Raw genomic sequence first — 16,373 nt, 5'->3', positions numbered from 1 at the left:
AAAAAAAAAAAAAAAAAAAAAAAAAAAAAAAAAAAAAAAAAAAAAAAAAAAAAAAAAAAAAAAAAAAAAAAAAAAAAAAAAAAAAAAAAAAAAAAAAAAAAAACACAACGTTACAAAAAAAAAAAAAAAAAAAAAAAAAGACATAAAATCAGGAAAGATCCTGACACAAAACATCCAAGAAATCAAGGACACAATGAAAAGACAAAACCAAAGAAAAATAGGAATAGATGAAAAAGAATATTCCAGGCTCCTAGGCCCATAAAATATTTTCAAGAAAATCATAGAAGAAAATTTTCCCAACTTAAAGAGATGTCCATAAACATACAAGAGGCCTACAGAACAACAAATAGACAGGACCAGAAAAGAAACTTTTCATTTCAGATAATAGTCAAAACATTAAATCTACAAAACAAAGAAAAATATTAAAAGCAGCAAGGGAAAAAAGGGCCAGTAAAATATAAAGGTAGACCTATAAGAATCAAACCAGACATCTCTTCAGAAACTGTGAAAGCCCAAAGGGCCTGGAAATATGTCATGCAGACTCTAAGAGAACACAGATGCCAACCTAGACTACTATACCCAACAAAACATTCAATCAACATTTTTGGAGAAAACAAAGTATTCCATGACAAAACTAAACTTAAACAATATGTACACAGCAACCCAGCCCTAGAGAAGATATTGGAAGAAAAACTCCAATCTGATGAAATCAACTACACCCAAGAAAACACAGGATATAGATAACTTCATAACAAAAAATTAAAAGAATAGAAGCACAGAAACACTATCACTACCAACTCCACAATAAAGGGGACTAACAGTCATTGGTCACTAGTATCTATCAACATCATTGGACTCAATGCACCAATCAAAAGACACGGACTAACAGAACGGTTGTAAAACCAGGATCCAACATTCTGCTGCATCCAAGAAACATACCTCTGCAACAAAAATAAAGACTACCTCAGAGTAAAGGGCTAAAGAAATGTTTTTCAAGCAACTGGACGTAGAAAACTAGCTGGAGTGTCTATCTTAATATTCAATAAAATATTCTTTCAATCAAAATTAACCAAAAAAAAATGATAATGGACACTTCATTCTCACCAAAGGGAAAATCCACCAGGAGGACATCACAATCCTGAACATCTATGCTCCAAAAACAAGACCACCTGCACTTATAAATGAAACATTATTAAAGCTGAAATCACATATCGATCTCTATATCTTAACAGTGGGAGACTTCAACACTCTACACTTACAGAACATCTAGACAGAAGGTAAAGGAAAATAGAAAAGAGGTCCTAAACCAAATTGACCTAATAGAAGTCTACAGAATCTTTCACCCAAACACAAAAGAGTATACCCTCTTATAAGAACCTCATGGAACCTGCTCCAAAATTGACCATATAGTGGGGCAAAAAGCAAGCCTCAACAGATATAAGATTGAAATAATCCCTTGTATCCTATCAACGACCATGACCTAAAACTAGACTTCAACAACAACAGAAATAACAAAAAGCCTACACACACATGGAAACTAAATAACTCTATTCAGTGACAGCTAGGTCAGAGAAGAAATTAAAAAAAAAAAAAAAGATTACAGACTTCCTAAAATTCAATGAAAATGAAGGCATAACTTACCCAAAGTTATGGGACACAATGAAAACAGTGCTAGGAGGAAAGTTCTTAGTACTAAGTGTCTTCAGAAAGAAATTTGAGACATCTCATACAAGCAATTTAACAGCACATATGAAAGCTCTGGGGTGGGGGGTGGAGAAGCAGACATACGTAAGAGGAATAGAAGATTCGAAATAACCAAACTCAGACCTGAAATCAATGAATTAGAAACGAAGAAAACAATTCAAAGAATCAATGAAATCAAGAGCTGGTTCTTTGAGAAAATCAACAAGATAGTCAAAACCTTAGCCAAAATAACTAAGGCAGAGAGAAACCATCCAAATCAGCAAAATCAGAAACAGAAAGGGGGACACAATGGCAGACATTAAGGAAATCCAAACAATCATTAGGTCTTATTATAAAACCCTACATGCCTCAAAATGAAAATCTAAACAAATTGAAGTGTTTCATGATAGATTCCATTTACCAAAATTAAATCAAGTTTAGGCAAAAAGATTAAATAGTCCTATATCCACCAAGGAAATAGAAGCAGTTATCAAGATTCTCCCATACAAAAAAAAGAAAAAAAAAAAAGGCCAGGACCAGATGGTTTCAGCACAGATGGTTATCACAGCTAACTACAACACTCTTCAACATATGTCATAAAATAAAAGCAGAAGGAACATTACCAAACTCATTCTATGAGGCCACATTCACCTAGAAACCTAAATCACACAGAGACTCAACAAAAAATGAGAATTTCAGACCGCTCTCTCTTATGAACATTGATGAAAGAATACTCAATACAATACTGGCAAACCGAATCCAAGAGCATATAAAAGATATCATCTACCAAGACCAAAAAGGCTCTAACCCAGGAATCCAGGGGTGGTTCAATATACAAAAATCCATCAATAAAATCTACCATATAAACAAACTGAAGAAGAAAAATCACATGATCATCTCCTCAGATGATGAAAAGTATTGGCCAAAATTGAACACCATTCATGTACAAAGTACTGGAAGGATCAGGGATATAAGGCACATACCTAAACATAGTAAACACAATATACAGCAAGCCTATAACCAACATCAAACTAAACAAAGAAAAACTTAAATCAATTCCATTGAAATCAGGGACAAGGCAAGGCTGCCTATTCTCTCCGTATCTCTACAACATAGTTCTTGAAGTCCTAGCTAGAACAGTAAGAAAACTAAAGGAGATCAAGAGGATACAAATGGGAAAGGAAGAAGTTAAACTCTCACTATTCACACATGATATGATTGTATACATGAACGACCCCCAAAATTTTACAGAGAACTCCTTCAGCTGATAAGCACCTTAAGCAAAGTAGTTGGATAAAAATACCCCCCCCCAAAAAAAACCAATAGCATTCTGTATAAAATAGACAAAGGTCTGAGAAAAAAAAAAGGGGGGGAAACAATATTCTTGATAATAGCCACAAATAACATGAAGTACCTTGGTATGACTCTAACCAAGCAAGTGAAAGACCTGTTTGTAAAAAAATCTTCAAGTCTCTATAGAAAGAAATTGAAGAAGATATCAGAAGGTGTAAAGATCTGCCATGCTCATGAATCAATAGGATTAACACAGTGAAAATAGCCATCCTACCAAAAGCAACCTACATATTCAACGCAATTCTCATAAAATTACTAGCACAAGTCCTTACAGAACTTGAAAGAACAATTCTGAATTTCATATGGAAAACTAAAACACCCTGAATAGCTAAAACAATCCTGTTCAATAAAAGATCTTCTGGAGGTTTCTCCATACCTGATCTCAAGCTGTACTATAGAGAAACAGTAATAAAAACAGCATAGTACTGGCATAGCAAAGACTGGTGAATCAATGGAATGAAATCAAAGACCCAGAAATAAACCCACATAACCTACGGAATATTAATTTTTGACAGAGAAGCCAAAATTATACAATGGGGAAAAAAAGAGCATCTTCAACAAATGTTGATGGTCTAACTGGATGGCTACATGCAGAAAAATGCAAATAGACCCATAATCATCACCATGCACAAAAGAAAAATCTAATTGGATCAATGACCTCAACATAAAATCAGATACACTAGAGCTGTTATAAGAAAACTTGGGTAAGGGCCTTGACCTCATTGGTACAGGAGACAACTTCCTGAACAGAACACCAACAGCACAGCCTCTAAGAGATCAACAATCAATAAAAGGTACCTCATGAAACTGAAAAGCTTCTGTAAAGCAAAGGACAGCATCTTAAGAACAAAATGACAGACTACAGACTGGAAAAGGATCATCACCAACCCTATATCAGACAGAGGGCTAATTCCCAGAAACTATAAAGAACTCAAGTTAAATACAAACAAATCAAGTAATCCAATTTAAAAATGGGGTACAGAGCTAAACAGAGAATTCTTTATATGATAATATTGAATGGCAGAGAAACTCTAAAAGAGACGCTCAATGTTCTTAGTCATCAGGGAAATACAAACCAAAACGACCCTGAGATCCCAACTTACACCTATCAGAATAGCTAAGATGAAAAACTCAAGTGACAATACATGCTGGAGAGGATGTGGAGAAAGGGGTACCCTCTCCATTCCTGGTAGTAATGTAAACTTACACAACCACTTTGGAAATCAATCTGCTGCTTTCTCATAATGTTATAAATAGTGCTACCTTGAGATCTAGCTATACCACTCCTGGGCATATATACAACACAACCATACAACAAGAACATTTACTTAAGTATGTTCATAGAGCTTTATTCATAATAGCCAGAATCTGGAAACAACCTAGATATACCTCAATACAACAACCTAGATATACCACTGGATTCTGCAGTTCAGACTGATACAGTCTTTCTCTGGTGTCTGGAGTATTCTTCAGGAAGATGAGAGAGGTCCAGTTGTTTCAGTGTGTGTTGGTGGTTCAGCTGTACCTGTGGGAGGAAAGACTGTGGGCACAGAAGGTTAAGTGTGGGTGAACACCTATGTGTGTGTATGTGTGTGTGTGTGTGTGTGTGTGTGTGTGTGCTCGTGGAAGTGTGTCTTGAGAGACAGGGTGCTAGAGAATGTAGAACCCTTGAGTGTGTGGGAGAAGGACTGCCTTGCAGGCATGTGCTGAATGTGAAGCAGGCGCAGGTGATAATTTTGGGTGCAATTTCCTTAAGCAAATTCCCTGAATACCTCAGTGGCCTACATGTTACTGATATTTGTCTCTGTCAGAGCTCCAGAAGTTTTTTTGTTTTTGTTTTTGTTTTTGTTTTTGTTTTTTGTTTTTGTTTTTTGTTTTTTTTTTTTTTCCTGAACTGGTCTGGTGGACCTGCAGAGCAGGGGCTTCAATGTCCCAAGAAACCCTTTGTTTCCCACAGTGGGTGTGTGGGTGGGAGGGATCTGATGTCTGGTTGCTAGCTTAGAAGGACCCTGTATCTGATGTTCTGCAGCCACTTGAGGGCGCACTCCCTCTCAGGCAGGTCACATCAGCAAGGACCTGGGTACCCCAGCTCTCTGCTCTCAGGTTTGGACCTGCTGAGTCATATGCAAGAGGACTTAGGAGCTCTGCCAGCTCAGTGGTACTGTTATCACCAAACTAGGGAGTCCAGCTGTGTCTGCACACAGGGAGGCTGGTCCAGATGCCTTCTAGGAAGTGCTAGGGAGCTATAACAGTGGTCCACAGACCTAGGTGGCCTGGCTCCTCTTGTATCTGGTTTGTTTGGCAGATATGCTGGACTTTGGTGGCTGTACAGCCAGCTATCTGCCACTGAGGGTTTGGGGAGGCCTTACAATCACTGGCTGGGAGGGCCTGCACAGTAGGTAAGGCTGCTCACAGATGTGGGATCCTGGAGGGTGGTACCATGGATCTCAGATTCAGAAGGCTGGTACAGCTGGCAGCTGCAGCTGAGTAGCTAGGAGCCCCGCCTCTGCTGTCGCAGTCCCCAGCTAGTGAGTTCTGTGCTTAGAATCTCTGTGAGCCAGCTCTGCCAAGGAGGAAGAGGAGGTAGGCCCTCAAAAAGGAGAGTGCAAGGGGAACAGAAGATTGTTTCTCTCCTTCCCTAAAGAATTCAGTGGGTGACCTGAGTGTAAAGGTCTCAACTCATGTGATGTTCCTTCTTGTTCAGATAGCCTCACTGTTGATTTTCTGGCTTTAGCTGTCCCTCCATTCACTAAATCTGGAGTTTCGGATCCTCTACCTCTCATATACTGTGCCCACTGGTCGCTGCCATCTTGGATCTCTCCAAAACTATTTTCTTATTTTATACATATGGGCCTTTAGAGTGCATGTATGTCTGTGAAACACATGCTTGCAGTCCCTACAAGTGCAGAGACCAAAAGGAGATATAGGACGATAGTTCTGAGCTGTTATGTGGATGATGGGAATAAAGCCCAGGTTCTCATCAAGACCAGGGAGTGTTCTTAACTGCTAAGATATCTCTCCTACTCCAAGTTTTAAACGTTTTTAACTATAACAGAATTATAATATTGTACATAATCAGGAAACTGGTATTGTGTAAAGAGCTTTTTATATGGGCAATGCAAATCATGGTTAACAATAATTTTTACTTTGATTTCTATCTAAATTCCAGTAGCACATCACTGAGAGTCTTAGGAAGGGATCGGATCTGATCTAAGAAAAAGAATAGACATACAAAAATATGAAAGCAGCCCAGAGAAGAATACTCAGGTCCAAGGGATGTTCAAATACACATCCCTACATACCCTGGATGATGTTGAAGTACTTGATAATTTTGTATATATTTGTGTGTGTGTATGTGTGTGTATGTGTATTCTAATGAAAGTTCTACAATATTCATCAACTTCCCAAAAAAGACTAGAAGGAGATATAGCTCAAATATTTAAAGGTTCAACCTTTCTAAAATTATTTGACCTTTAAAATTATTACCCTCACAATACCAGTTATTTCTGAAAAACCAGTTGTAATTCTGTACAACCTCACAATACCAGTTATTTCTGAAAAACCAGCTGTAATCCTGTACAACCACTTTGGAAATCAATCTGGCACTTTTCAGACAATTAGGAATAGTGCTTCCTCAAGACACAGCTATACTGCTCCTAGGCATATATCCAAAAGAAGCTCAAGTACACAACAAGGACATTTGCTCAACCATGTTTATAGCAACTTTATTCGTAATAGCCAGAACCTGGAAACAACACAGATGTCCATCAACGGAGGAATGAGTACAGAAATTGTGGTACTTTTACACAATGGAATACTACTCAGCAATTAAAAACAAGGAAATCATGAATTTTGCAGACAAATGCTGGGATCTAGAAAAAAATCATCCTGAGTGAGGTATCCCAAAAGCAGAAAGACACATATGTATATACTATATAAGTCTATATATATACTATATATAAGTATATATATATGTATATATACTCTCTCTCTCTCTATATATATATATACTTATATATATATATATATATATGTATATACTCACTTGTATAGACCTATAAGATAGGATAAACATACTAAAATATGTACACCTAAAGGAGATAAACAAGAAAGAGGTCCAGGGGTAAGATGATCAATCCTCATCTAGAAAGACAAAGAGGATGGACGTTGGAAATAGGAGAAAACAGGTAACGGGACAGTAGCCTACCTCAGAAGGCACCTGAAAGACTCTACCTAGCAGTGTATCAAAGCAGATGCTGAGACCCATAACCAAACCTTCGGCATAGTGTAGGGAATCATATGAAAGAAGGAAGAATTAGTATATCCTAAAGGGGTCAGGGAGCTTTACAAGGTCCAAATATATCTGAGCACAGGGGTCTTCTATGAGACTGTTTATCTAACCAAGGACCATGCATGAATATTACCTACAACCCCTGCTCAGAAAGAGACCATGGTAGCTAAGTATCCAAGTGAGTTCCTTAGTAAGGGGGACAGGAATTGTTTCTGACATGAACTCATGAGCTTCCCCTCGCTCCTCAGAGAGGAGTAGGCTTGCTAGGCCACAGACAAGGACATTGCAACCATCCTGAAGATACCTGATAAGCTAGGGCCAGATGGAAGTAGAGGAGGACACCTCCTCTCGGTGGACTCAGAAGGGGGCAGGGAGGAGATGAGAGAGGGAGGGGAGGATTGGGAGGGAAAGAGGGAGAAGGCTACAGCTGGGATACAAGTAAATGTATAAAATTATTTAAAAATTAAAATAAAATATTAAAAAAAGAAAAAATATCCAGGATTTATAAACAAGAATGTTCAAATAAACTGACTATAGCAAACAAACAAACAAAAAACAAAGCAAAACAACAACAACAAAAAAAAAAACACTTACGAAAGTGATAAATTACCATATTCTTTTATAATGTTAAGGACATGAATACAATCTAGATGTAATAATAATAAAAAGCAGTAAAAGGACATAGGTTAAAATGATGATAAATCATAATTTGTCATGTCATAACAAAGTCCCAAATTCTCATGTGAACTTGTCAAATCTTCATAATGCTCTACAAAAATATCACCTTAATGGCAATTATATTGATATAGACACACATTCATAAAAAAGCTACTTTTAAAATGTACTCTGTTGAAAATGGACTTATCTTGATGTAGCTAATATGTGTCATTTATGGAAATCTCTCAATTGCCTACAGTAAGTATGGATTTATTTTAGAAATGAAAAATAAAATATGAGAAAAATATTCAATCTTTGACCTTAAATTTTATTTATTTATTTTTATTTATTTATTTTTATTCCCTTTATGTCCTGGTTGTAGTTCCATCTCTCCTTCACTCCTAGTTCTACCTTCCTTCCCATCGCTATCTCCAATTCCTCAGAAAAGGGAGCTCCCTTTCCCATCAAAAGCCGATATTCCACAAAATAGAAAAATCTAATGAAACAGATGATTTTCTTGATAGAATTCACCTAACAAAGTTAAATCAAGATCACGTAAACAATTTAAACAGCCTTATAACACCTAAGCAGTCATCAAAAAAAAAAAAAAAAAAAAAAAAACTGTGTAGCCCAGGCTGGCCTCGAACTCGTGATCCTCCTGCCTCTGCCTCCTTCAGCAAATCCTACTGGTGTGCACCACCACAACCGATTAACTCCAACCAAGGACTATTCGTGGAGATAACCTAGAACCCCTGCACAGATGTAGCCCATGGCAGTTCAGTGTCCAAGTGGGTTACATAGTAATGGGAAGAGGGACTGCCTCTGACATAATCTGATTGGCCTGCTCGTTGATCACCTCCCCCTGAGGGGGGAGCAGCCTTACCAGGCCACAGTAGAGGACAATGCAGCCACTTTTGATGAGAACTGATAGACTAAGATCAGAAAGGAGAGGAGAACCTCCCCTATCAGTGGACTTGGGGAGTGGCATGCATGCAGAAAGGGGAGGGAGGGTGGGATCAGGAGGGGAGGAGGGAAGGGCTTATGGGGGGATACAAAATGAATAAAGTGTAATTAATAAAAAATTTTAAAAAAATCCAGAACCACATGGTTTTAGCACAGAATAATACCAGACATTCAAAGAAGAGCTAATAGCAATACTCCTCAAACTATTCCACAAAATAGAAACTGAAGGAACACTGTCAAATCATTCTATGAAGCCACAGTCACTGACACATAAACCACACAAAGACTCAACAAAAAAAGAAAATTTTAGACCAATTTCACTGATGAGCATCAATGGAAAAATACCCAATAAAATACTAGCAAGTAAAATCCAAAAACATATCAAATACATCACTCACTGTGAACAAGGAGGCTTCATACCAGAGATGTTGAAGTATTTGATAATTTTGTATATATTTGTGTGTGTGTGTATGTGTGTGTATGTGTATTCTAATGAAAGTTCTACAATATTCATCAACTTCCCAAAAAAGACTAGAAGGAGATGTAGCTCAAATATTTACACTTCTGATCCTATAAGGACATTTTTTATGATCCTCAAAAACTAATAATTTTAACAATTGCATGCCCATAGCAACATGATTTACCAAATAGTAGTATAAGTGCAATGAAAGACCTACCCTTAAAAAGTCTATAGAAGGTGTACAACATGAATGACAGTATAGAGTATGATCCATACCTATCAGATGAGTTAAATCAATGTCTAAACGTTGCCTGTACTTGAAGTCTGGGTCCATGCCACTGCAGTGCAGCACTATCTGTGAAACACACTCCTCAATTATTTTATAATACTGTGGCCTGAAAAAAAGTGAGAAAATATTTGAGAATACCTTTCTATTTGTATCAATCAATTTTCTTATGAAGGGATTCAGAATGTTAAAGAACTTAGTTTTTAGCAGCACCACTAAGAAAATAATTCCATTAACATACATTTCTTTAGAGAAAATATGACTAAGGATTAAACATGCTCTGAACGTTAGGGAGTCCAACTGAGTGTGATGTAATTGACTGAAAGTATGTACTAACTTAATATTCTAGTTTACAGGGATTCATGTCTGTGTTCAAAAATACTTACCAACCTTATCTATCTAATTAAGCTATTGTTTCTAAATTTAATGAAAAGAAATGACTATTTAGTCCTATATCTATGAGCACAGATACGGTTCTAGGCAGCCACATGTCCACATTTTCAAAGACAGAGATGAGTTTCTTGGCCTTAGATGGCAAACAATGTCTTAAATTCAATACAGAAGCATTTATTCAGGCCAGTCAATCTAGCTTATAAAACTGGGCTGAGTTGTTTCTGTTATAGACTAATGTAAAGAACTGTGTATACAACATATTTGTGAAAAAAGTTTTATAAAATCATATACACTTAATATGCATAACTATGACTACTATTTGTGTGATGTGTCAAAGGTTTTAAAATAAATCCTTTTTTTCTGTAATCTCCCAAGATAATTCAGACCTTAAGAATGACCACTGACTGGAAAAATAAAAATAAGGGACATTTTGTCCTAAAATTTGCAGAAGACAAATTGTCATGGGATAATGAGTTCAACAGTATTACAGAAATGTATTACTTCAGACAAATTATGACAAACATTTCTAAATATAGCTTGTCAATCTACTAACAACTCAAAAATGAAGAAAAACAGATTCTAATTACCCTTCTATATTTAAATCATGTGGCTGTTCCTAAATTTACGAATGAAAAAAAATATGTATCCTGGGTCTAAGGCTATCAAAATCATCAGATCTTGGGGGAAATAGTCCTTAAGCTGAATGTGGTGAACCAATCTGAATAACTAACAAAAACACGATTCTTTTTGTGGGGATAGTCAGGAGCCTACATGTGAAATGAAAGTACCTGTCATACCTCTAACTTGTAGGAATATCCTTAGGGAGAATATGGGCTGTGGATATAGCTCAATGGATAAAAGCACTGGTTGTACAAGAAAGAAGACCTAAGTTCAAATGTCAAGCACAGAAGAAAAAAGACAGGCACAGTTAGGCATATCTGTAAACCCAGAATCATCTGGGATGTTGACAGGAGGATCACAGGAACTTACCAGCATGCCCCATTTCAATGAGAGAGAGACATCTTTAGGGAATTATCACGAGAGTCATAGACCTCAACAACCAGTTTGTCCTTTGTCTGTTGTCACAGGAACACATTTACACACATAATGTATATACACACACACACACTTTTGAAAGTATGCCATGTGTGAATTACTTATCATTTATAATTGTTTATTGAGAAATTGCTAATTTTACACAAATTGTGTTCCCAAGTAACTGAAAAATCATGAACACTGTACACCGATATTATGTATGATAATTTATAGTGGTTTTAAAATAAGAATAGATTAGTAGTTTCAACATTTCTTTGATGCCTCAACATCATGTTGATCAAATTATTGTATTAGCCTAAAGCTTTAGAACTGTCAATTTTTTTGCCAATACAACTAATATTCAGAAAGACTTCCTTTTCCAATTATTCAAGCAAGTTTTGAGAACTTAAAAAAACCTAGTAAGCCATAATTGCATGCATATTAAAGCAACTAAGAGTAGCTAGAAGTGTCCTTAATATAAGACCATGATCATGAGCGTATAGATTATTGCAGCCACTCACAAAGCTATTATAAGTTTCTAGTTTTTATATAGATCCTATCATCTGTTCTAAAACTTAACTCTATTGCTTATTATTACATACATTTATTTTGAAAATAGTATAATTGGACAAAAACTAATATATGTACAAAAATATTTTCCTATGATTAAAGATCACACGTTTACTGAACACTATGAAAAGAAATGCTAAAAGCTTACTTTTTATTGATATTTTTTTCTTTTTATTATGATTATTAACTACACTTTATTCATTTTGTATCCCCCATAAGCCCCTCCCTCCTCCCCTCCCGATCCCACCCTTCCTCCCCTTTCTGCATGCATGCCTTTCCCCAAGTCCACTGATAGGGGAGGTCTTCCTCTGCTTCTTACTTTTTAAAATGGGTAAGATTTAAAAAATTCCAATGTTTTCATTTGGTTACCGTATCAAGAGGAAAAATTCATTACAGACTCAATAATATACGACAGGTTAAGTTCTACTTAAAAGTTGTTTGTTTTGTGCTGCATATTAATATATAGTTACCTTTTCTGACACAATTAAAATAATTGGGTTCTTTTAAAAGTATTGCCTAAAGTAGTAAAATCCTTATGTTTTAATATACATATAGTGCATATATTTCCTTGATCCCACTAGTAGTAAATTTCTGTTGAAATACAATCTAAATGATACATGTATAACTCTCACAGATATGATTCTTACCTGATATAGTAATCATTTCTGATAAGCAGAAAGTGTTGCAGAATGGATAATAAGTAACCTTCAGCAGCTGTGTCTTTGAGCATATTAAAGAGCAGGTGGTAGACTTCATTCATATCAGTAGAAGGTGAGTAAAGGAAAACATCAAAGATTAATGACAAATAGTACAATTACAAAAAAAAACAGCTAATTTTTAAGATCAAATGTATCACTTGGCTTGCATTATTGTAATTAATACTTCAAATTCATGTTGGAGAATTTAAACATTTATAGAAAAATTAATGCACTGATTAGAGAAACAAGTTTAAAGAAAATTTCCAAGAACACCTGGCTGTCCACACATTCAATAATCAGGCATTCATTATATTGTCAACTTCAGATAATAGCTAGGGCTGCTCAAATAGGAAATACTATAAAAGAAGCCTCAAATTACATGAATTGAAGATCATAAAAGTCCGCATAAGATAAAAGTAAAAGATACAGTCCCATTTCTTGAAACACCATGAAATGGGAAGTAGAATTAAATATACAATGCGCTTTTTAAAACCCTAAATGAGTGTGCTGGGTTGAAGTAATCCAATGAAACAATGGGGTACAGTTCTGTTGCTCTCCTTGTGGAGCTTCTATCCCCTACAGGTCTTGCTATCTCCCCCTTTTTTCATAAGATTCCCTGCATTCTGCCCAGTTTGGCTAAGAGTCTCAGCATCTGCTTTGATTCCTGCTGGGTAGAGTCTTTCAGAGGCCTTCTGTGGCTCCTGTCCTGTTTCCTATTTTCTCCTTGTTCCAATGTCCATCAAATTTGTCTTCCTGGGTGAAGATTGATCATCTTCCCCATGGTCCTCCTAAGGTGTACAGATTTTAGTTTGTTTATCCTATATATTATCTTTAGGTATACAGATTTTAGTATGTTTATACTATATTATGTGTCTAATATCTCCCTATCAATGAGTATATGCTGTGTGTGTCTTTCTGTTTCTGGGATACCTCACTCAGGATGACCTTTTCTAGATCCTACCATTTGTCTGCTAATTTTATGATTTCCTTTTTTTTTTTTAATTGCTGAGTAGTATTCCATTGTGTAAATGTACCACAATTTCTGTATCCGTTTCTCCACTGAGAGACATCTGGGCTGTTTCCAGGATCTGGCTATTATGAATAAAGCTGCTATGAACATGGTCGATCAAATGTCCTTCTGTACTTGAGCATCTTTTGGATATATGCCTAGGAGTGGTATAGCTGGATCCTGAGGAAGCGCTATTCCTACTTGACTGAGAAAGCACCAGATTGAAGCAAAAAATCTGGGCACTAGGGCTCTTCTGAAAGTGATACTCCAATCAAGGACCATTCATGGATATAATCTAGAAGTCCTAATCAGATATAACCCATGGCAGCTAAGTATCTAAGTGTGTTCCTAGTAAGGGGAACAGGGACTGTCTCTGACATGAACTCAGTGGCTGGCTCTTTGATCACCTCCCCTGGAGAGGGAACAGCCTTGCCAGGCCACAGAGGAGGACAATGCAGCCAGTCATGATAAGACCTGATAAGCTAGGGTCAGAAGAAAGGGGAGAAAGACCTCCCTTATCAGTGGACTTATAGAGAGATGTGGGAGGAGACAAGGGAGGAAGGTAGAATTGGGAATGAATGAGGTAGGGGGCTACAGCTGGGATACAAAATGAATAAACTGTAATTAATATAAAAATAAAAATTTAATAAAAAATGGTGTACAAAGCTAAAGTATTCTCAACAGAGGTATATCAAATGGCATAGAAACACTTAATGATCTGGTGAAGATCTTTTTCCAGTGACTCATAGAGTAAGGAATGTATATATACATATATGTATGTATATGTATATATGAAAAAATTTTCTTAAATTTGGAAATGGATAGATTTTTAACAAGATGTAGTATAGAGATAGATTTTAAAAAGTTTTGGGCACAGAGAGAATTTAAATAATTTTTAGAGAAAAATCCATATAACCAGTAAAGAGAGAGAAGTATTGAAGCTAACTGTAGCATAAACTTTCAATGAAATGTTATAATGCTACTCACGCATATAAATGAAAAGAGAGAAAAGCTCAATGTCCTTAGTCATCAGGGAGATGCAAATCAAAAGAACCCTGAGATTTCCCCTTACACCCATCAGAATGGCTAAGATCAAAAACTAAGGGACAACACATGCTGGAGAGGATGTGGAGAAAGGGGAACCCTCCTCCATTCCTGGTGAAAATGTAAACTTGTACATCACTTTGAAAATCAATCTGGTGCTTTCTCATAAAGTTACAAATAGTGCTACCTCAAGATCAAGGTATACCACTCCGGAGCATATATTCAAACAATGTTCAACCATAAAACAAGGGCATTTGTTCAACTATGTTCATAGCAGCTTTATTCAAAATAGCGAGAATCCAGAAAGAACATAGATGTCCCTCAACCAAGGAATGCATACAGAAATTGTGATTCATTTACACAATGGAATACACCTCAGGAATTGAAAACAAGGAAATCATGAAATTTGGATGCAAAGGGATGGAACTAGAAAAAATCATCCTGAATGAAGTAACCCAGAAGCAGAAAGACATACTTATAAATTGATATGAGACATATAATGTAGGATAAACATACTAAAATCTATAGTCCTAAAGAAGCTAAACCACATGGAGGACCCTAAGGAAGAGGCTGAAACCTCACTCAGAAGGGCAAATGGGATAGACATAGGAAGTAGAAGAAGACAGGGAATAGTACAGTAGCCTTCCACAGGGGGCCTCTGAAAGTCTCTACTCATCAGTGTCGAAGAGATGCTGAGACTCATAGTCAAACTATGGACAGAGTGCAGGGAATCTTATGGAAAAAGAGGAAGAGACAGACAGACCTGGAAGGGAAAGGAGCTCCACAAGGAGACCAACAGAGCCCCCTCTCCCCCAAAAAAATCTAAGCCCAGAGGGTCCTATCAACTAATGACCATGAATGGAGGGGACCTAGACCCCCTGTTCAGATGTAGCCCATAGTCAGCTCAGTCTCCATGTGAGTTCCCTAGTAAGGGGAGCAGGAGCAGTCACTGGCATGAACTCAGTTGCCTGCTCTTTGATCACCTCTCCCTGGCAAGGTGCCCTTACTAGACCACAGAGAAAGAGGATCCAGACAGTCCTGATGAGACCTGATAGCCTAGGGTAAGATAGTAGGGAAGGACACCTTCTTTATCAGTGGACTTGTGGAAGGACATAAAGGGTAAAGAAAGAGGAAGGTTGGGACTGGGAGGATATGAGGAAGGGGGTAGAGCCGAGATACAAAGTGAGTAAATTGTAAACAACAATAATAATAAGAGTACTGGGTTGATATATCATAAGGATCCTAAACAGCTACAGAATGGATCAAATGACTGATTATAAAATAGATGTTTATTGATCAAAATAAAAAGAAATTATATTAGTGATGCTGCTACAGACCACTGTTACTAATCTTTTCTTTTTTTTTTTTTTTTTTTTTTTTTTTTCCAAAACAGGGAATCTCTTTGTAGCCTTGGCTATCCTGGACTCACTTCGTAAACCAGGATATCCTGGAACTCACAGATATCCACTTTCCTCTGCCTCTTTGAATCCTGGGATTAAAAGTCATGTGCCACCATGAGTCACTGCTGTTATTAATCTTGAATTAGAAATTATTTCCTATGATGATATTTCTATTCAATGTGCTTACATTTATCCAGTACTTTTATGTAAGGTAAGATGAGTATACAAAAAAAAAAAAAAAAAAAAACATAAGGTAAATAAAGTACTATAAAGAGTTTTAAGGAGGGAAATAATGTTTTAGTTTGTTTAAAATACTGAAAGAAGAAAGGGAAGAAAATATTACAGGCAAAAAAAGCAAAGCTCAGATTCTGAAGTGTTTTCCTACTTCATAGGAACCAAAAAGTAAATTTTAACACATGGGAAACAAAAGGCAATACTATGACAATCACATTTTATATCTCAAATAATTTCACATCACATAGTTGACCCAGGAAGGTGCTGTTATATTTGATGTAGGGATTTTTTTTACAA

General features: G+C 36.5%; 1 protein-coding gene across 5 annotated transcripts in view; it reads right to left on the bottom strand.

The window, feature by feature from the left end:
• Diaph2 (diaphanous related formin 2) overlaps positions 1 to 16,373 on the bottom strand; it is a 970,999-nt gene that overhangs the window by 704,305 nt on the left and 250,321 nt on the right. For all 5 annotated transcript variants that reach the window (XM_055608281.1, XM_055608283.1, XM_055608282.1 and 2 more), the window contains 2 exons: positions 12,339 to 12,455; positions 9,684 to 9,802 (listed from right to left, as the gene is read on the bottom strand). In XM_055608281.1, the coding sequence (XP_055464256.1) occupies positions 9,684 to 9,802; positions 12,339 to 12,455 (236 nt within the window). The remainder of the gene's footprint in view (positions 1 to 9,683; positions 9,803 to 12,338; positions 12,456 to 16,373) is intronic.

Source organism: Psammomys obesus, unplaced genomic scaffold (genome assembly GCF_907164565.1).
Source record: "Psammomys obesus unplaced genomic scaffold, mPsaObe1.curated_primary_1811, whole genome shotgun sequence".
In the NCBI taxonomy this organism is placed as follows: Eukaryota; Metazoa; Chordata; class Mammalia; order Rodentia; family Muridae; genus Psammomys; species Psammomys obesus.
The sequence above is the reverse complement of the archived record's forward strand: the minus strand, read 5'-3'. Positions and strand labels throughout refer to the sequence as shown.